Genomic DNA, 22,238 nt, shown 5'->3' with positions numbered 1-22,238 from the left:
TTATCTCGCGCAACCCCTGCGCGTTTCTGGCAGTAGCTTCCTTTGCCGTCGTCCTGCTTCCCGGCGGTTTGGCCAACATACCTTTATTTTGGCTAATTTGCCGTTTCTTGCCCGCCCAGGTGCGAGGGCCAGGTGAGCCGGCTGGCGCGGCGCTGTCGCCGGGGGTCGGGTTGTCGCGCTGATCGGCGGGGGCCTGAGCCAATCGGTGAGCAGCGGGCGGGAGGAGCGTTGCCCGTTGCAGCCACTGGGGCCCCGAGGAGCTGCGAAGGGGGGTGGGACTTGCAACGGCTCCGGCGTGAGGGTCCTCGAGCGGGTGGAGGCGGGCCGTTGCGCGCGGGGTGGTAACGGCCGGCGCGTGGCTGCGCGAGTGTCCCCCGTCCTGGCGGGGCCGTCCGTCCCGGCGGGCCCGGCCTGAGGCGAGAGGACGCTGCCGCCGACACCAGGTCAGGGGGTGGGCTGCGGTTGGAACGGGGCCGAGGCGAGCAGGCTGGGTGCTTGCAGCTGCTGGGCCTGAGGGACTTAACGTGCTCCATGTGGGCCTTTCTGGGGACATATATTGGTGAAAACACTGCCTCATCACACTGGATCCAGAAAGCGCTCGCTGAAGCTGGTGCTTTTGGTGGTGCTTTCTCCGTGTTACCTTTGCCAGCATGCCTGGCAGCTGTGCGTCTGAGTCTCTCACCTGAACCTGCAGTTGAGTGCTTGTTATGTGCCAAACACTTTGCACCTGTGGACCAGGGCTCACAAGTCTCCCGCACAGGAATCTGATAGTCGAAGCCTTAGAAGAGTTCCCAGTGTTGGATCAAACCTGCTTCAGCACTGTGTCTGTATGAACAGTGTACAGGTCCTTTCTCCTTTACTTCTTTTTGCATTTTATAGTATGGTCACACAACAGCTTTTTTTGGACCTTCTGTGTATGAACAGCCACTGCGAAAGCAAGCCCAGAGACTCCCAAATCACAGGTGGCATATGAACAACCTTAAGTGGGTCCATCTGGCATGGTACTGTCTTCCAGGGCCATGAGCTAGGAAAGAGTAAAAACAAGGCAAATACAAATGAGACAACTGCATCCCAGCCAGTGCACCATGTCTAAGCTTGTATCTTCTACATTGAGATTTACATCACTGAATCAACATGTCTGCATCCATTTCAGCTGTTCCAGATGCCTGTATATGAAAGAGGCACATTTGGACACAATTTATTCTTTATTGGAACAGAATCAGGGACACTGTTTTGTTTTGTAAGCCTAAAAAACTATATGCTTCCCTCCAGCTCAGTTCACACATAACATGTGTGATTCTCACTGATAATAAGGTGCCTGAGAGGAAAATGCTGGATTTGATCCTGGCATTTGCCAGGCATTAGCCCTTTCCTTATTTAGCGGAAAAAATAGGAAGTCTGTGGTTCACTTATTTTTAAGGCCTTTTGAATACAGTTTTCATCTGAAAATAGTTACGTTAATACAAAGAGGTACAGTAATGTCTTGCAATAATACTTAATATAAAATGCTTTTTTGTATAAATAATGATGTTCTGAGCTGAATAATACCTCACTTACGTGATATGAAAGCAAAAATTCTATTTTTCTTGTTTCAAGCTGAAATAACCCACATTCACAATTCAGGCAATTTTAAATTTTACTCACTAGGGTTTTTTATAAGTATTTACCATTGCATATTTAGACTATATAATCAAGGTCTTACTTTGCTAATCAACCTCAAAGTAGCTGGTAATAGAATCCAATTGTTTTGTTTCCATGGAGTTGTCAATGCTACGAAGAAATAAACTTCAGTTCATGGCAAAACTGGCTGGCATTGTGTACCGGAGAAAACCTGATTAAGACAGTGGTATTTTTATATAATTGGTTTGTGCAGAAAAAATGTGGTTTCATGTGCTGTTTTTCCCCAAGTTATATGAGAATAAGGGCTTGCTTTTATTTTGCAAAACTTTGTAACACTATCTTGAAATAGCACTACGTATAGCATATAACTACATAAAGTGTTGTGAATACATTCTTCGTGCATGTGTTTGTAGATAAATGATCAGTTAAAGAAAATCAACTTTTTATGTTAAATTTCTGTTTGGTTCTATGTGAAACTTCATGGTTAGACGACATGCAAACCATCTGAGGTTATACTTAAGCAAAGTCTGAAGACAAGCAAAAAGGAATGCCAGGTAAGCATTTATTTAACTACATGAATTAAGATCTTCTGAAAATATTTGTTTGAACTGCAGAACTTGAAAATAGTGAATTTGTCAAATATATCTTACAATGCAAAATGAAAGGCAAAAAAACCTCATTGAAATAGTGTAAAATTGTATATACAGCTCCTCGGAACTCTGATGTGTTGGTCTGTTGGTTCTGAGAACCATCCAAGATCCTCCAGAAGTCTGACACTTCAGAGCTAGTTAATTTTTCCTTAAAAAAACCCTGAGGTATAATAGTGTTGTTCACACAGGAAAATAGCTTCCTCGTACCCTTCTCTGTTTGTACCAACAAAGTAATTCAGTGCTAGAGGGAGTTTTTAAACTGTCATTTATGAAGGAGGATTCAACTGGTATATAGTTGAACCTAGTCATTCGAACCGTTAGGCACTTATCCTGCAGACTGATAAATCAGAGAAGTCATTAGTGGTGGAGACTGACAGAAAAATAAAGTGTCTCAAATGCACAGATATATGTTAACGAAAAAGATAAGCTATACTAACAAAAGGTTTGCTATCCCAATATATGTTAGAGTCTCTTGGTGTCCAAATTCTGCCAGCATTACAGAAAACAAAAAGGTGATAGCATCATTTGCAGCTGAGAGTATGGGAGGATATCTTTTTAAAATTTATTAGAGGGCTGGTATCATGACTTATGGAAAAAATATTCTTGGAATTATTTAATGCTAACTCAGTTATATGCATGCCTTATAAAAAGATGAATTTGGAAATATGCACAAGTTTTGAAAATAGTAATACAGTAGTATTTCAAGTTGTCTTTGAGGTCAACTCAGTGGGAAATCATTTTTGCAGGCAGCTTTATTAGTACTGGGTATCATGTGGCTGTTTGTTTCATTATTGTAGGAGTTTAAAATCGGATACAGATGCAAAAAACGTTAAAACTTTTGGAATAATGAATAATGGTTTCAGTCTCTTGATACTGACAAATTTAGTATCTGCCACTGTTTGGAGTGGGAATACTGCCAGCGGAGATCTAGTTTTATGAGAGAAGTTTGGTTTAATAATCAGCATTTTTTTGTTTGCTTTATGTAGGAGGCCAGTTCTTTGTGTATATGGTTTCATCTTCCTCTACTGTGTTGAAAAAACGCTATAAAATATGCATAGAAGCAAAAATTATTTTTATTTTGCTATGAAAACATAATTGAAACATCATTAATTATAATACGCTGTTAGGAACTGGAATTTTATTAAGATTTGGGGTTTTTTCCTTTACATAAAGTACTGGATTCTGATCCCATTTAATTTTGGGAAACAAAGATAACTGTCAAAATAACACTGCATTGTGGTTTGCTGTGACTACCAAAAAGCTGAGCTGGAATATAACTGAAAATTCTGGAAGTCCATGGTGCTGGAGGAATGGTTTAAGTGTTTGGTGTTAACCAAGTGTCTCATGGTTTATTACAGCTATGTAATACATGCTTATAAATACCTTAAGGAATGTAAAATAATAAGCTAGGCAGCTGGCCATCTAGGCTAGTAACGGAAGGATTGATCTTAGGTAGGTATAAAAGAAGGAGTGATAATAAAAAACAACCAGGACTTAGAAAGCACACAAAAAAAAAAAAAAAAAAAAAATATCCCCTTTGGAAGTTACAACAGAGCTTCCTTGGAGCCTGTTGTACGTACGTTCAGCCCCTGCCATACATTGCCTGGGCAGATTCTGAGACCAAATTATTCCAATGTTGTGCTGGTCCATGCCCCACCAAAACCAATATGAAGCTGTCCTACGTTAACCTAGTTGCAAAACTGGGACCTGACATTAAGTTGGGGATCTAGCTGCTGCTGGGAGAGAGAATGTCCTCATCAGAAGTGTCACTTAATTGAAGCGTTAGAAACTTTATGGATGCAAGAGCAGGGGAGGGGGGAGCTTGCTTTTTGCGTGTGTTATACCTGAAGAGTTTGTTAGTATTTGGAAAGCTGATCTTCACTAGTGATTAATGAACTATTATTAGTGTTTGAATCTCTGAAATAATTTTGTGTCTTGAATAATTTAAGATAGTGAGATTTATGTAGTAGGACCAAACACTGTATATTGCAAGTATGTGGTGCGTGCTTATTTATATGCTGTGTATTGTGCCAGATATGACTTGAGACAGGATGCTGAGTAATTCTTTGAGGACCGCAGCATGAGGTCTTTTTGCTCACTTGTCTGAAGGAAGATGACTTTCCAGGATTATAGCTAAAATGGTCTTACGTGGGCTGAGAACTATGAACCCTGTTCTGGCTACCTTTTTACATGAATGAGTTTTTGGACCAGTGCGATGCTTTCTTGTTGCATGAAACTGTGTCTGGGAAATCTCTTAAAGTTATGAAACATTTATTTGAGCTTTACTGAAAAATGCAAGCTTTTGCTCCCAATGTATCAGTCGTCTTGGGCAGAAGGAGACATTGGAGTAAGTTACCTTTTAATGTAGATGGCTTAGGGACTTCCTTTGGGATTTAATTTTTTTTTCCATTTTGTTTTTTGTTCCAAAATTGTCATCGTAAAATCTGAAGAAAAAAGCAGAGGCTTGTTTGCAGTATTTTGTCTCAGTGCCTGGAGAATATTCTAACTTTTGTTCTGCAAATGCAATCCTGATTGAATCCTGAATATATTCTATCATATCTGTTCTACATACACAAATGAGTTTACATTTTTGTGTGTGTTTTACAATGCTGTTATTTCTGATATAGAATATTACTTTGCGTTCACAGCAGGAGCTAAAAACAAATTTTGAATCTCAGCAAGGTTCCTGCGAATCAGAAATTTTCACTGCTGTTTCATGAGATTGAACAATATATCAAATACCAGTTCAAGACAGATACTATTTTCATGTCTGTATGCACTCCTGTTTAAGGTACTGTTATCTGCTAGACTGCAATGAATGTAAATTATACATTCCTCTTTCAGTTCCCATGCAAATTATGTAGCTTTGTGATGGGATCCTCTGTGGGGTAGAGCTTTGAGATGGATTTCCCTGGACCTCTACTTACAGGGAGCTCCCTAAAGAACAGAACGGCTTTTCAATTTTCAAAAAAATGGGAGCAACTTAGAAAGGAGAGAATCAAAGTTAAGGCAAAACAAAGAAAGACATCATAAATCCCATGTGTTCCTGTGGTGTAGGTGTCAGCTTCGTGTCAGCGTGGTTCAGGCTTCAGTTTGGTTTTTAGGCTTGGTTTCAGTGCTGCCCGAGTTTCGCACTCTCTAGCCTGTAGGATGCATCTCTTTCTTTGCCACTCGTGCTGTGGTGGTACCTGTCTGCTCCTGTGCATGGAGCCTGTCATCTTTACAACACCCTTTCTTAGCTTCAGTGGTAGAATTTGAAATGGAGGCAATCGTAGTTAATTGTAAAAGACCTTTGTTCTTATTTTTTCTGGTCAGTTTCTTTATAGTGTATTTTGTATGCGAGTCCATGCCCATTTTAAAGTCTTGTACTGAGGATTTTCCAGTGGTTTGTCCATTTTTCATCTTTCCTTTAAATTGAGTTTACTATGGTAAAGCAGAGATGACTGTTAAAAGTAAGGTTCTGTTTTCTCTCCCTTTGAAGTATGAAGGAGTATAAAATATCACTGGCCTTTTTGGTTTATTTGCATCAGGCTCTTAATTACTTTATTTATTGCCTTTTAGAGGTAAGTGTGAAACTTGCCTGCCTTTTGATCTTCAACTACAAAAGCTACTGTGTTAAAGGTCCTCATCATTTAAAATTCCCTCTGCTCTGTCTTCTTTGTAGCCATTCCTCACTTGTTCCTAGTAATTGCTATGAACTCTTTTTCTTGTCTCTTTAGTTCATGAAATGCAAAACAGATAGCTGTTCATGACTTTGGCAGCTAAGGAATGTCATTTAACTGTTGAGACAAAGTTTATCTTTTAAACTATTCCACCTAAGTTGATACTACAAACCTCTACTGTAAGCAGGACTGCAAAATTTTGCTGTCATTGACAGGTCAGGGAGAGTGATCAGCTTTTCAAAATTATTAATATAGACATATGTGTTGTTACAGTTGTTCCACTGCATTTTTCCTCTGCCTGCCTCCACCTGCTTTCCTTTCCTGAGCAGATGTGCAAGAAGCCTTGACACAGGCAGCTCTTTTATGCTTTGCTTGCACTGATGGAAATTCTTGACTAATTATGGAGCTTTTACAAATCCTTTTTACTGTCTTTCCTTGAAGGAATTAAGGCTTTCTGCATGGTCTATGTGCTGTACCCTCTCCTTTGCCAAAAGCCATGGGCTAATTTCAGCCAAACTTGAAAAAGCACAGTCTTCAGGCTTTTTTTTTTTTTTTTTTTTTTTTAAAAAAAAAAGCGGATGGCTGGGTGAAGGAAACCCAACTGAGTGCTTCCCACTGCAGAGCAGCAGACAGAACTCACTTATGAACCTTCCATTATGCTCCAGCTGGTCAGGTATTTTGGAGGAGAGCATGCACGAGGACACAAAAGACAGAAGGTTGTATTTCACTTCCTCTAGATTAGTAATAAAACAGTGCAGTGAGCTGAGCTCTTCTCAGATGGGGATGTATTTTAGCAAATTATTTTTCCTCTCCCGTGCAAGCGCTAGGCATCTTGGTAGTAAGAAAGTTGGCATAACTTCTCCCTTCAGACAAAAAAAAAAAAAAAAGCCTGTATTTCTCTGTGACCAGGCTTCAGTGAAGTGAGTATAACAAGAGTATAAAGAATAAAAGGTTACAGATGTACAAGGGAGGATTTAGAATTTCTTCAACACATGAAAAAATCATTCCCGGTGTTGATATTTTAGGTAGCTTATTCATATGTTATGCTAAAGGATGAGGAATGCCAGGCAATATTCTGCCTCCACCCCCCAAACATGAGCAAGACCTGAGAAACTGTTCCATACTTCTGCATACCTCCTTATCAGAAATCAGATTCTAATCTTGGATCTCCTTTCAGCGGAGAGGCAGTTGCTCACCTGAATTGCAGCTGACTTTACTGGACGATCCAGTCCCTTCCAATCCCATGTTCACAGCCTGGTGGTTGTAAACTGTGTGACATACACCTACAAAATTCACCTTACAGTGGGGTAGCAGCTTACTTGCCTTGGTATTACCATGATTGTTGCTGGTAGCCTCCTGAAGGCTGTACAGGTAGAACTGAGTTCTAAGGTGAGATTTTTTTTTTTTTTTTTTTCCTTAAACCAAGTACTATTGTGATTGCACGCTGACAAAAATAAAGCTAGTAACTTTATATTGAAAGGTGGAGGGGCTTGGCTGTGGGGGAGAAAGATGCTGTTGATGAACAGCTCAAAAATATGTATACCGTGTAAGTAAAATAATGTGTACTCATGACTGCTCATGCTGAGAAAAACAGCTCTTGCTCTGGTGTCCAATTTACTTTCTCAGCACAGTCAGGGATTTCTGGGGAAACAAAATAATCAGCTATTTTCTAGAAAAGAAGAGCTTTAATTTTCCACATACTCTAGTTTTCATTCTTTGAAGAGTTTATACCTACAGAATATTTTGTATGTATTAGATCTTCGTATCTTACATGTTAAGAGCTAATGTCCTTTCACAGGCAAAATATTTCATTCACTAAACAGAAGTTTTTCCACACAAAACTTCCTTCCACAGACCATTTCTCCTCGACAGGGGGAACTGACACCTGTTCTAATATTCTGTACAGCAGCCAATGGCGCATCTACCAGTACAACAGAAAAAAATGCAAGAACATGCAGAAATGGTAAGAAAGTAATTCCCAGTGTGTGAGAGGCAGTGTAAGATGAATGCTGAAAGTTGCTTTTTTTCCTTAATGTGAAGTAATTATTGGTGCAAGAATGTCAACTGTTTATTGGTAGTGGGTTTTAATATGCTGAGGTTTTTTGTGGGAGCAAAAGAAAACTTTTCCATGATTCCGCGAGTCAGTGTGTGGCAGTGCTGAGTGGCTGTTTTGATGCTGGAAGGTGACCAAGCAGTGAGGTGCAGTCCCTCCTCAGCCCTTGTGTTCCCTGTGCCCAGAGCCGCTGCAGCAGGATTCTGGCAGTTTCCAGGTGCAGAAAGTGTGTCACTACTAACTGTGGAAGTACCAGTAAGCCACAGTAGTAGTAGGCAGTTGTGCTGCTGGAGAACTGAAACAAAGTCTGACCATTTTTCCTTACAAGAGCTTTAGCTTAATTTCATTACCAAATCCTACTTTTTGGTAATTTCTCCTAGTTAATAATAATTACAGCTTTTAAACATGTAAGTAAGTGGTGTGGTCTACTTCAGAGGTGAGTAAAGTGACAAAACATTGTTGTCAGTAACAAGGCTGCCTTTGGGTTTTTTTGATGCAGGAAAAAAAAAAATCTTCACACAATTGCTGAAGGTACAGCAGTACAAACCATAACTTTGAATCTACTTTTGAGAGGTTATAAAGTAAAGCTATAGAATGGCTTGAGATAGACCTATTTCTGTGACTTCTGAAGGATTGTTTTAATTAATTATTCATGCCTTTGTATCAGCTGTCTTAGATGTGCATCAGATGTTTGATACATAAAGCATGGTTTCTTTTTTACCAATAAAATTCAACTTTTTTTGCTTTTGTTTCAGAAAGACTTTGTCCAATGTGAAGGAGCCTTCCTGAGCAGAATGGATTCTGGCACTCAGCCCGTTGTTGCCAAAAGCTGGTTTTGGAGAGCTGAAATCTTGTGAACCTGTGGCATGTTCAGGAGTAAGGCAAGTGAACTGCGGGCACTTAGAAAATAATGTTAAGACTTTATAATAGTCTCTAAGTAATTTTTATGTATTGTGGCATTGTATTGGTGTGAAACCTGACTTGTAGCCTTTCACTTTCCCCTTCAGTTGTATCCTGACTGTTTTGGACTCTGTCAGGTAAAAAGGTAAAAAAAGCTAAAAGGCATTTATTTAATTTGGAGTTTGTTTTTAGGTGGACTGTGATTCTACGGTAATTTGACCATAGAGGAGTTTGTGTAGTCACTCTAGGTAAGTTCAGCATGCAAACAGTACGTTTGTTGTTCTAGTCTGTCTTCTGCCATTTAAATGTGAATGTAGGTAGGAGTCTTTCTTCCAACTTCCATGTGCAGTACTGTTATTACATGTACAAAAAAATAGCATTTCTTTTCCTCTTGCAAGGCAGCAGAGACAGCTGTTGGTAGAAACTTCTGGCTGTGCTGAAAACTGACACCAATTTCAAGCATTGTATGCCTTTTTTAGATCAGACTGGTTACTGATCATGTGGTTTCATAAAAGTGACAGTTGTTGCATCTCTTGAAGTTGAACCATGGTATACTTGATTACATTATCAGTAATTGTTTTAAGTTTGAACAGACAACTTCCAAAGCTGACTTTCACTGGACTATCACTTACAGGTAAATTCATTAGTACTAGTCTCCTTGCAGGTCAGCATCACCCCTTTTAAGTATGTGTATTTCTTTGAAGTTTTAATGCTGAAGTGTCTAGTAGAGTGATGGGAGTTTCTTCCAGCTTGTAGTGAGACATCTGTGAACTCCCACTACAGGAGGAGAAGAGACTTTACTGCAAGCCTAAGTATGTTCTGTTTTCATCAGTATAAAGCAAAAAACAGTACAAATGTTAAACATTCTTATGGATGAAGGACAAATTTCATTCATTTAGATGAAAAGCTTTACTTTTTCAGGAACTTTTCTTCCTAGAAATAATGGGCTATTTGTGTAGTGAACAGAATACTTGGCCTTTTAACTTAAGCACTTCTCATGGTCTTTCACAGCATTTGTGGGGAACTAATAAAAAATAGTATGTAGAGAGACTTCTATGCACACTAAGGTGTGTAAAAGTAGGGTCTCTTCTGCTCCTGAAACATTTTCAGAAATCTAGATAACATTTTTGCTTCAATTTTTTTTTCTTCCCTCCATCACCCAAGTTGTGGAAAGCCTTAAACAGGAAGCTGAGACAGCCCCAGCTGAAGTAGCAGCTGCGTTTCAGGTAAGTTGTGTTTCACACAGAATGTATGTTTAGCAAGATGCAGAGACAGATAAGGAAACAGCAAGTGTTCTGCCTTATGCAGATGTCTGTCCCACTTGAGAACAGTTCCTCTAGGACCCTGGTCAACTAAAGCAGGGATAATTGCAGGCATGCTGGCATTCATTTTCTGAAGGCAAGTCTGCTTGTAATGTTACAAGATGTTTCAGTTTGACAAGCATAGGATCCAATTTTAACCTTGTACTTGTAAAAGAAGAGTAATTATTATTTCCTTATTTTAGGAACTGCAGTGCTAGAATTAAGATAAAGAAGGGGAAAGCTTTGAAAGCAAAAGCAGCTTTTTTTTTTTTTCAGTAATTGGAGAATACCCATGTTCTAGTTGAAGAATAAACTAGCAGCCCCTCTACCAGCATAGATGTGGTGTGCTGACTGGGACTGGAGGGGTGGGGGCGGTATGTGGTGTGTCTCTGCATCTAAGCAATGGGTTATACTGGACCAGAGCCTGACTTTCTAATTGCACTAACAGAGAGCAGCCTTAGCCACTCATCACGCAGGACTCCAGAGCCAGCATTCTGCCTCTGCCAGCAGCAGGTAATGGCAGGGAAGCTCCCTCCTGTAAATACCACTTGCCCCTGCAGCAGACTCCAGCCATGAGGAGAGCTCTGGTAAGTGTCAGTTCACTACTTCTAATGCTTGGTGAGACCTAGAATGTCACTCTTGGGAGGCAGGGTATAACCCCTGCTGTAGTATGGTAACTCATAAATAACCCTTGCATGTCCAAACTACAAATGAATTAGATGATAGATAGATAGATAGATAGATAGAAGGTAGTTGTTAAATCCAAACATACTAATACATATGTACAATTTATTTAAAATACTTTTTAACATACATATAAAAACCCCTCACTATTTATACAATCTAAGTTCTAGCAACATATACAAATACTGAGCAACTACAATACATGCTGAGGTAAGAACATACATTCTGGGAGAATACTCAAGCCAAACAAGATTGAAATACATTTTATATCCATATGTCTTCACATGTAAGAGAGACCCATTAAATGTACCTCTGCTTGTATTGTACACAGGAGAATTCTAATCTTAACTGTGTTGTGCAACTTACATTTGGGAATCAATGTTTAACAGTTTGTAGCATACATTTTTAAACCCAACTGTTACATATTCAAACTTATCTTCTTAGCCCTAGCAGATACCGTGTTCAAAGTTGAAAGCAGGGAGCAAAGCTTGGGACCAATTTTTTTCGGAAAAGGGACTTAAATTCTTAAAAACATCCATTCCAGTCAGGAGCTCAGATAATGAAACTGCATTACAGCTGCTTAAAAAATAACCCACTGTAGAGAAACTGTTTAATTCTTACACCATCTTAGCCTACAGTATATCCACAGTTCTACTGTACCAGGCCTACAGAAAAAATTAAATCCAAGCATGTTAATTGTACTAACTTGAACACATCCATTTATTTTTATGGTAGATTAATTTTTCTAAGCCTAAACTGATACAGTTTCAGAAGGCAGAGGTTTCTTAACTTGGCTGGAATGTCACATCTTGGTGCAAACAAATAACTTCCCACCCCTTTCAAATAAAATCAGCTCAGATAATTTCAAAGTCATAATTGCTGCTGAGGGGTAAGAACACTTACCTGTTTAAGCAAAACTTCAAAGATTGCAGACTAGTTTCATCAAGCAGAAAAATCTGCAATAACATTAAAAGTACAACTATAGGCAGGAATTTCTTGTTCATGAATGGGTCTTATATACCACCCTTACTTACATTCACATTTAGGCTTAGACACCTAATTCTAAAAATAAAAAAAAAATCAATGAATGAAAATGAATGAACAAAAAATTGTAGACTTGGGCTTTAAGAATAGGTAATAACATATTCTGTATGTTGAATAGGCCACAAGTAATTTTGGATTTACTGAGTTTATCTAGAGCCCTTGCACAAACAAATTTTCAAGTGAGAAGTTAGGATACTGTACTGGTATAAAGACATGGTGGCAGCCCTCTTGAACAGTAGTTTAGTTCTGATTTGGATGTTCTCCACCTAGTTTAGGGACCCTGGGCAATAAAGGCTGACTTGAATTACATCACAGAAACAGTAACCAGGGAAGTCCATAAAACTGGGCTGTGTAGGTAGGGGGTTTCACATGTATAAATTAATTCAGCATCCTCCCAAACAGTGCTGTTACAATAAAAATAAAGCATTTTTATTGTGAGTTTTTTCTATTACTTAGGTTAAAAAGCTGTGCTTTGTTTCTAACAAGATAAAAAATGGCAAATATGACATCCAAATTGTTTTCATTTTGTGATTACCTAGCTAAAACTAGTCTGCTTTATGCCAAATTGAAGACTGACTGCAATGGTTTCATAGTAGAGAACACTGGAACATTCAAAGGATACAAATTCCATTAAATGGTTCTGAAATGGACATTCTTTGGAACAGTACTGGTTCTCTTGCAACGGTTTTGGAATCTACTATACTTCTAATAAGAACAATCATAAGAAAAGCCCTAAGGCTTTTTCAGTTGTGCTAAAACGTACCATATGTGCTAAACACGTGTGTAACACAAACTGTGCACCATTAGAATATTTGTGTGCTTCCTTAAGCACTCACAAAAGTATATACATATCTTCCTTTGTATATGCTCACATCTTAACACACAACAATAGATACTCTGGGCAGGGGGACAGGGAAAACCTTTCTGAATTCAGTCACCTGGAACACCTGGATGCTTCTTGCACACTGACCATCAGGGAAGTCCGAATTCGAGGCAGATGCCATTCAGAGTAGCCTTCACTTAGGGAAAAATGTAAAAGCAGTTGCTATGTAGTTTGCTTGTATAACTTTGTGCCTCCTGGATCCCTAGGAAGGAACAAGACTGAGTGGCTTAAGGAGATGAGGCAGAAAACAGATCGCATGGACAGCAGATTCTAGTTTTGGAAGACTAACAAAAATGGTGGGAACCTTCTGAGGAACACACAGCTGCTGATTCCTAATCCTGTGAACAAAAGCTGAAATAACATGATTTAAAATCAAAACTATTTTATGCCATGAAGTTAATGGGATTTTTGCCATCAGTCCTTATGACAGTAGTTTTTAAAGTCCAAAGTTGTGCAGGCATTTTACAGGGTAAAATGAATTAGAAAGTTAGGAGCTTTGGGTTTGTTTGGGTTTTTTTTTTTCCCCCAGAAATAGTACCATTAGCAAGAAATTATTGGCTTTTGTACTTTAAACTGTTTCTCCCAATTTATCATTCACATCTATGAATTACTGAAGCTAATCTTGAAGAGTTCTTTGCTCATGTCTGACAGACAATTGTACAGTAGTAATAAAGTCCATGGTTTTGCAGGAGACAAGCTGTAATTATATATACAGCTTCAGGAAAGGCAGAATTACTGGTTTCCCAGACTTCCAATACCACATCTTTTGGTTCAACACTGTATTATTTAAGACTAACAATACCAAAACAATGCGATTAAAAAATGAAACTGTCAGCTTTACGGAACTGGCTTTTAAAAACAAGCCATCACTCTACCTTACTCATGAGCTAACTTAGTTCATCCTTACTCCCAGTGGAATGGGCCACGCTCTGTGGTACCTGGTACACCAATTCGTCGGCGGCACCTGGCCCCGGTTGCCCCTTTGGTGTATCGTACAGCACCTGTGCTGATGATGTGCTGTCTGTCCTAGATAAGAGTTTATTGTAAGTTCCCACCAGTGGAGGAGCTTGATTCCCTGCAGCTTTGAAGGTGGAAATGGAAGGAATGCCAAGAGGTGTGCTGGGATGGCTGGACATGTCCATGATTATTGGAGTTGCATATTCTGGTCCAGTTATAGGTAGTGGTTCAGCATAAGCGTGGTAAACTTCTTGTATGGGTGAATTGTAAGGGTCCAAATCAGCATAACTTGCTTCTTTTCCTTCCTCTGGTTTAAAGGTTGATCTCTGATGAAGCGTGCCGACAATTCCTCCTACCAGTGGCTGAGCATACTCTGTGTTGCAAGCCCCAACAAAACAAAATAAAAACACACTTAATGGAAATTTTTTTTTACAGTGGCATCACATCAAATGCAACCTGTGAATAGTGTCACAGAAATTATTATCCTAGATCAAACCCGTGGTCCTTCTCTGTCTGCCATTGCCAACTGCTTTGGAAAAAAGTAATTTCCAACAAATAGTTAAAGCCAAGGGGATAGCCACAACATCCCAATTTCTCAGGTTTATACTTCTTCCCATGTGAGCTGCAATTTCCCATGCTTTACATCTGCCTCAAAACAAAGTTTTTTGAAATGTTCTTCCCTGCCAAATTAGAATTAAGTGAAATTATCCTGCCTAGCTTTGGATAAAAAGTGGTCCTTGGGGTAGAGGGTTTTATCCTCTGAGGGGGGGAAGCCTGCATGCGGTCAGCTGAGATGTTTTAGTTCAACAGCTCATCTGAGTTACAAAAGCTGGAGGTGAGAAGCCTGGCTAGCTGGGTGAAAACAGACAAGCAGCCAAAAAGAGAAAAGTAATTCTGCCTGCTGTGAAGCCGTAATTCCTGCACATCTGCATATTTCTGCCATTGGTACGTAAGCACAGAACCAAAGGCAGCACGGTCATCTTCCTCTAATGACTGGTTCACCAAGGAAAGAGCAAATATCATCATCAGTAATTCCTCCTTCTCTAGATCAAAAGAATTACTTAATCCATACAGTCAGTGTAGGGAACCAAGTGCCACATTTCAGATGTGTGCATAAAGATAATGGGGTGAAATTATTTGCAGTGCATGAAAACATAACAAAAAAAATCCTTCAACCCTTTATGGGGTTTAGGAACACATACAAGTAAAGAAACTTTCAGTTACTGCATTAACTTCAGAAAGTGTCTATCCACAGGACATCAAGTCAATTAATACCTACTTTTATGATACTCCGAGAACAGATTTGAAAAAGCCTGCATTTTAAGGAATGCACTTACTAACAGAACCATTTGTTTCTCTGTTCCCCAAAACAAACAGGAAAATAATTAAATGTAGCCAAATTCCTGACATTTTTTGGCATGTCATGTACATATATATATGTATTACACAGCCCACAGAAACAGTAAAATGTACCTGCAGACTCTGTTTGCAGCATTGTTGGGACTTCTCTTGGTCTTAGGTGACTAATTTCACTGTTGCTGTAGCGTACAGGAGTTTCTTCATGTTCTGCTGATTTGGTTGGGAGAAACTGCTTCATTCCTTTCCACCATCCTTCATGGATTTAAAAAAAAAACAAACACATAAAGTTTTAGACAAATCTCAGTTACAACCTAAGAGTATATTTAATTAATGTGGTTTCTGGCTGTTAATGTCATGGTTTCTAACTCACATTGTTGAAAAAGGTTCATCAGTGAATATTGACAAAAAACCTGAATAAAAAGGATTTTAACTTCAGTGGAAGTGAAAAGGAGTGACTGTGGTCATGAACATTTTCCTGAGGGAAGGTAGGGAGAGTTGGTTTTGTTAGGTCCCCCCGATCCCTTCCTCCAGTAGCCAGAGTCATTCTAGTTTTGCTGTCCATTACCATATTTCATTCCAGCTGTAAGAGACCATCCTGTAGGTAAAGGCCAAAAAACAGGAGATTCAAAACCCCAGAACACTGTTTAACAAAATCTGAGGTAGCCTGTGGGAGGGGACAGACAGAGGTTCCACAGAGAAGTGTAGCAACATTATTTTAATACTGCATTTTGCCAAATTTCCTTTTAAAACAGACCTGCATACTGAACATCTAAATCTAAGCAAACAAGAAAAAAAATCTGGCATGTCCATCACTGACACGTAAATACAGGATATTTTGAGTCTAATATTCTAAGACAACAATGCTGTGACCTATCAGAAACAGACATGTAATAAATACAGATAAGGTCATTAAAGGGTTTCTTGTCTAAAGGATAAGGCTTACTTAAAACTGCCAGAAAGCAAACACACAGATGTGGAAATTTTCAGAATGAGGACAGAGGAGTGAGGCACGGTCATACAGACAGTATGAACCCAACTGCTGCAGCAGCCCTTTATGCTGTAGCCCAAGCATTTTCAGGACACTTGCTAAGTGCTGCTTGGTGGAATTGTCTCATCTCAAGTTAATGAGGCACAAGTCAGCAGGATGGAAAAATATGCCTAAAAGGGGCTGCAAACAATCCCACATGCTTGAAGAAAGGTGAAACTTGAGAGACCTTGTATACTAAGATGAAAGATTTTTTCCAGGACAAAAGAAGTACCAAATATATGATTATCAAATGTATAAAGACATTCCTCATAAATTATTTTTCCTCTCATGTTGTATAATTAAGAGGTTTTATACTTTCTTTACTGAAAAAAATCTGAAGCTGTAAGCTCTAACAGGAGACATGGCGTTTTCTATTTCTGAAAAAAAAAAATCAAAGAATGAAGCAGTTAAGTCTGTCCAGAAAAGAAATTCAGTGTTCGCTATGCCTACATCAGCATTAGAGAAGCTTCTGCTAGTTGTCTGTGTTACTGCAATCTGAAACGCGCATCAAACCAAAAATGCCAAGTAAAGGCTTTCATAAAACCATTTTGTTACCTGCACGATCCCAGTAAGGTAGATCATAAGTGCCCTCAGTTTTTTTCTTGCTGTGAAAAAAAGAAAAAGGGGGTATTTTAGCTAGTGTGCTTATTGAAAGATGCATTAATTAATGCTCAACAACTATCACCTTGGCTGTAACTGGTCCTCAAATTTAAAGTACAAGCACCATTAACCTGGCTTGCCATCACCAGTCTGCTGCTACTGGAGAAACCAGTTTTCAGTAAAAGCACTTCTAATGAAATAGTTACAAAAAGCTGTTTTCACTGTCCTCGCTATTCAAGTGAATGTTTTCCCACAGAGAATACAGTTCTGGGAAAAAAAAAAAAAAAAAAAAAAAATCCTTCCACAAGCATGGACCTTGTATTTCCCATAGCGATACATGCAGCCTTTCATTCCCACACACCAGGCTAACATTCATTTAAAGCACTTTCATTAATTTATTCATTTACCGGTTTCTCCAATGCCACGCACAAACTAAGATAAGAATCAGAGTAGTGAAGACCATCACCAGCACTGGAACCAGAACTGCTGCCAATGCCACATCTGAAAGCCATTAAATTAAGTGGTGTCAGACAGAAAAGCTTCTCATAAATCAGTTTTTAATTTGAAAATTACTTGGGTAAAGCACATAGTTTTCACATATAGCATCTATCACAACAGATCCCCCAGCTAAGCTACCCTGCTGGATGCTCCCACAGTGTAAATGTCAATTAACATCTAGGTCTTCTACATGTATGCACAGCTGGTATTTTTGCAAGGTTTTTCATCAAAATCAACAGATCTGTTTTGATATAAGTATGATTTTTTTCTGTTAGAACAATGTCTTTTATTATTAACAAGGAAAATCAAAAGAGCCCACGAATATGCAACCACTTAAGTCTGACCCTCCTGTAAGAAGTAAATGCCACACTACCTTCACAGTTAATCACAATCGGCCTACGCTGGGTCTGCATGTGACATGAGACCATCCTGTCCCCTGTCATCCAAAGGACACTTCGCCAATGCCTGCATCTGCAGTGATCTTGCTCCCTTTTCTGACAATTTTCTTTGATACACAAAATGATGATGCCAGATGTTTTTCGAATTTCATGCCAACATGACTGCTCCATAAAAGATTAGCTATGGCAAAAGTGTTTTGTCCTAAGAAATTATCGAATTAAATAACAAAGCAGTTACATCTGCTTAATTCTGAAGGGAACACCAAGTTGCAACTTCTGATAAAATTTGTTCAGTAATTAAAACCTGAACTCAGTTTGAACAAGTTTTGAAAGACAGAACTTAATACATGTGTGACTTGGAAGATTGGTTTTGTTTCTGCATGCAGTATGCAACTGTACATTTTTTTATCCTACGTATATTTAATAACTAGTAAATATTAAGAAGAAAATATTTATAATTTGCTATAATATATTAAGTGTTGAGAAAATTTAAATTCAGAAAGCACACTTAGTATATGCCAAAGTACTATAAGGACTTCCCAAGCACTTCTGCTGCTTAACTCTGCATACCTTTGGTTACACTTGGAGTCACTGTGGTGTTTTTTATTTCAGGTGTGAAAGTTGTTTTATCCGTCTGCAACGAAGTCTTCACTGAATGAATGAAGTCATCACTGAAGACATCATTCTTGTCGTCATCCTTGTTCTGAGGTGGTGGTGGCAGGGTGATTTTAGGAGCACGGCCTTTAGAAGAAAAGAATTTATAAAAAAAGTTTTTTGAAGTGCTAGTTTTGCATGGTTCCTTTTCAGAAGACAGCTGGAACAGTTTGCTTTAAAGCTTTTGTTTGTGTTATGTAATGAGGAAAAAACCCCTACAAATCAGTCACACAGAAAGCAAGTGACTGGTGTCTTCTGAAACACTTATTTTCTAAATTACCTTGTTTATGCCCAAACTAGGTATTTTTCAGGTTAAGTGTAATAACTTCAGAAGAAATTCAGAAGTATCAGTTACAGAAGTACTTTTTTCTCATTGAAAATATACCCACAATGTAATCTTTGCCAAATTATTTCACTGCTTGTCTTGCACAGTTGAAAGGTTTTCAGTTGCCTTACCCATACTAAACTGACATCCTAGCAATTCTACTTTCATTGCAATTTTCTGGTGCCATTTTAAGGGGTTAATCCTAAAAAAGCGTGCAATAATAGGTGGAATGAAATTATTGCGAACTTCCTGGTACAATTCAGTGTTCCCTTGAAATATCTAGAAAAGAAAAAAAAAACAAGAGACAAATGTTATGTTACACAAATGCAATAGCAACTAAGTAACTACAACCAATTTTTATGTTTTATTTAGGAAAAATAAGCGGTGCAGAATCCTGAAAATTCAGCCCAGAACGGTGCTGCTGCCTGCACATCTCCATTCACTCGTCCCTATTAAATACATAACTAAATAAAATAAAGGTGCATGTGTACACGTATGCACGCAACTACTTACTTCAGAATAAAGGTACCGTGTAATATTCTACTGATGCTCCCCAGGCAGTGCCTGCTGTTAAAGACATCTCACATTTATGGCACCGAATAATTCTAACTCGGTCCTTTTTGGTATTTTGCACTTACTCCTCAAATATATACAGCAAGCAGTTGTGACAATGTGAAAGCAGGAATTAAGCGGTGCCTTCACACAGCCTAATAGTTTAAGCATAGTCTGTCCTATGACTGGGTATGGCAGTTACTAGAAAGCATTAAGACACAAAATATGTAATCACACTGTCCTCTAGTGGTTGTTGTCTACAAGGGCTGAACCACAAGCAAAATAAAAGGATTCAGGTTCAGAATGTGAGCACTCTCTCTTCAGACTCTCATACGGAGCCATGCTGGAAGAGAAAGGCGCAGACTTTGCATAAGGGATGAGCTGGTCCCTCACCGCTGGTCCTTGCACACAGAGAACTCGTCCAAATGTGACAAGACAGAATGGGCTTATCTGGTTGAAATTGAAAACCAGTAAGCAGATATCACTGTGATGCAGTGTCAGCACACTGACACACTTACAGCCAACTACAGGTTTTGCACTGAACTACTTAAAACAATACAGAAGCTAGGCCCAGTACTCCAGCCCAGCAAGCCATCCCGTCACTGTCTTTGGGAGGACTGGCTTGGGATCATCTCTTCGGATAGGAAGTGAACTATCTCTCCATGTTAGTGCACAGCAGTTGGGCTTTGGCTCTGCAAATGCAGCTCTTGAGTGCTACTGCAACACATGTCACCATAGAGGTGACGGTAAATGAGTAACATGTTTGTTTTATAAGCACTGATAAAGATACTGCAAATCATGTTGGACATAATGCAGAACAGAACTATGGCACTTGCCTAAAAAATAAATATTATAGTGAATTTTCTGCTCACTTGCACTGCTTGGTAAATGATAAAGCACCTTGCCACGCTTAAGGACAAGCACTGTACTGTGTAACAGCTGATGCGTCTGCATAAAATGGAACAGTCAAGAGCTTTTAGCACACTTCTGATCAATGCAGATCACTGGTGTTTCAACCTTGGTAAACAAGATAGATAGAGATTTTTGTATTGCACTCTGATGTTTTAAGTTTTTGTAACAAAATGACTAGAATGTCCCTACAGGTTTAAAAGAAAACAATTATTCTAGAAAACTACCCATTCAAAAGCCCAAAGAACCCCCCAAACAATCCCAGGGACCTTTAAGGGACTCACGCCTGGCCTCCCTGATACACATAACATGTCTCCACTCTCAAAAGACACACAAGCCCCGTTACTATTACTTACACGTAAGAATTTTGGTTTGCCCTTACATAGGCATTAACTGTCTTCATGTTTGAAAGCAGTGAGTGATCAAATAGACATGTAAGTCAATTTAGTTAGGCATGGAAAAATAAATCCCTTGGTAATTTAAATACAGTACTTCATGTTTGAGTGTATTGGGTTTTCTACATCTTAAAATTAGAAACCAGCATTTTCATTTTTATGTATCCACGTAACAGTATCCAACTAACTGCTAAGCCATTCGTGATACTAAAAATCTATGTAGGCAAACACAAGGTATTATTTGCCTTGAAAAGTGTATAGTCTCTGTTCTTCCCCAACTTACTGCAGTGCAGACTTACAAGCATATGGTCTGGGTGATACTTGTCCTGCTCTGAATTTAAGCTCCTTGTTCATAAATATACTTACTAGCAATGAATGAAGACAGATTAAATGCAGGGGCAATTCTATGGTGTTACTTTGGAAATAAGTGAATACAAAGCAGTCACAGTTTGTATATCCAGATATTCACAATCTAATGAGACATGGCAAGAACACAGAAGACCAGGTTCCACTTTTCCCCTAAACTAGGACAAATTTTTAAAAAAAGTTTTTTAAGCTGACAGGCTTGTAGCTAGAGATCTCACCAGAGGAGTATTTGTTTTGGTAAAGATGCAAACGAGAAGCAAAATACAGAGGTGACTCTTTGAGGGGATGTGCCCAGCCCACATTGCCGTACTGTATCTTTGTTTGCGCTGTGCCATGCCAGTGCCCACTACTAAAAGAAGGTCCAAGCTGCATCTGGCTACGCGAGCAACAAATGCAGAAGTCACAGATTAGGAAGTAGATGCCCAACACTGAAAGTCAGTCTCCCTTCAGGTTTCTGAGGCTGAGCATGTAACAGCAAATGCAACAAGAATTGTTAACGGTGTCTACTATCTTCAAGAAAGATTAACAGTAAAGTAGTTCTTTACACCAGGCTTTTCTCAGTCAAGCTTTTGATGTCAAGTGTTATGATAGTAAGTTTACCTGCAGCTCAGTATTTTTTGTTCATTTAATTTTTTGCACAAAAAGAATGTGCTTCTGAGCTCAATACAGTGCAAGTTTTTTGATGAGAATTCACTTTTGTATTCCATTTATTATCAAACTCTCTCCATTTGCCTCTGTGCTGTCAAACAAAACTTCTGCAACACTGCAACTTTGGATCTGTCATCTTCCCCCAATTCAAGCTTTTTTTTTTTTTTTTTTCATAAATAAAAATTTTAAGAAAAGCTTTTCTTGAGTACTGACAGAAGTCTAGAAGCTATTTGCCAAGAGGACTACAGGACAGGCTTGGAAAAGCTTCTAGTCTCCTGAACAACTTTAGGAATTGCAAACATCTTTCAAAAAGCGGGGAACAGCACCTCCTGGCTGGTCTGATGTGCAATTATGTAAGGCTCAAAGGGAGAAGCCTGCACACATATGCAACCAAAAGCAAAGCTGCATCAAATGAGATGATGTCAGACAGAAGAAAAATCTACTTTGAAGCCTAAGAGATCAACCATACCAAACCCTTTTTTCTGTCATTTGACTACAGCTGGATACTACACGTCCTGGATATATGTATTTGTCTTCATGCATTGTACCTAATGATACAAAGAGTGCAAAAAAAATCTGTTGCCTGTAATTTCAAGCTCCACAATTTGTTTCATTTTGTGAACGTGCAAGAAAAACAATATGCTCAAATTAAAAGGCAACAGCTGCCAAGGTTTTCAAAGAAAATAATCAAACTAAACATGAAGCCTAAATCTAGGCAGCTCACTAGCGGAGATTTTATTTTATGGCCAGGAG

At 38.9% G+C, this 22,238-nt stretch overlaps 1 protein-coding gene and 2 long non-coding RNA genes across 7 annotated transcripts in view; 2 read left to right on the top strand and 1 right to left on the bottom strand.

Moving 5' to 3' along the window:
- Positions 1–301: 301 nt before the first annotated feature.
- Positions 302–8,863, top strand: LOC115343748. 2 transcript variants are annotated; one of them, XR_005932841.1, is made up of 5 exons: positions 302–443; positions 2,109–2,174; positions 6,508–6,648; positions 7,110–7,895; positions 8,741–8,863. It is a non-coding gene; the product is annotated as an uncharacterized LOC115343748 (long non-coding RNA). The 2 variants fall into 2 exon arrangements; XR_005932840.1 differs by having other exon boundaries at positions 6,508–7,895.
- A 214-nt stretch (positions 8,864–9,077) lies between these two features.
- On the top strand, positions 9,078–18,771 carry LOC115343747. Its single transcript, XR_003924269.2, has 4 exons — positions 9,078–9,133; positions 10,050–10,111; positions 10,635–10,773; positions 18,249–18,771. It is a non-coding gene; the product is annotated as an uncharacterized LOC115343747 (long non-coding RNA).
- The window catches only part of DCBLD2 (discoidin, CUB and LCCL domain containing 2), a 58,100-nt gene continuing 46,823 nt past the window's right edge, over positions 10,962–22,238 (bottom strand). For all 4 annotated transcript variants that reach the window (XM_030020146.2, XM_030020147.2, XM_030020144.2 and 1 more), the window contains 6 exons: positions 18,747–18,894; positions 18,207–18,377; positions 17,148–17,241; positions 16,696–16,745; positions 15,228–15,365; positions 10,962–14,127 (listed from right to left, as the gene is read on the bottom strand). In XM_030020146.2, the coding sequence (XP_029876006.1) occupies positions 13,685–14,127; positions 15,228–15,365; positions 16,696–16,745; positions 17,148–17,241; positions 18,207–18,377; positions 18,747–18,894 (1,044 nt within the window). In that variant the 3' untranslated portion in view covers positions 10,962–13,684. The remainder of the gene's footprint in view (positions 14,128–15,227; positions 15,366–16,695; positions 16,746–17,147; positions 17,242–18,206; positions 18,378–18,746; positions 18,895–22,238) is intronic.

This window comes from Aquila chrysaetos, chromosome 7, assembly GCF_900496995.4.
Source record: "Aquila chrysaetos chrysaetos chromosome 7, bAquChr1.4, whole genome shotgun sequence".
Lineage (NCBI taxonomy): Eukaryota > Metazoa > Chordata > Aves > Accipitriformes > Accipitridae > Aquila > Aquila chrysaetos.
This window is presented reverse-complemented; position numbering and strand designations above follow the sequence as displayed.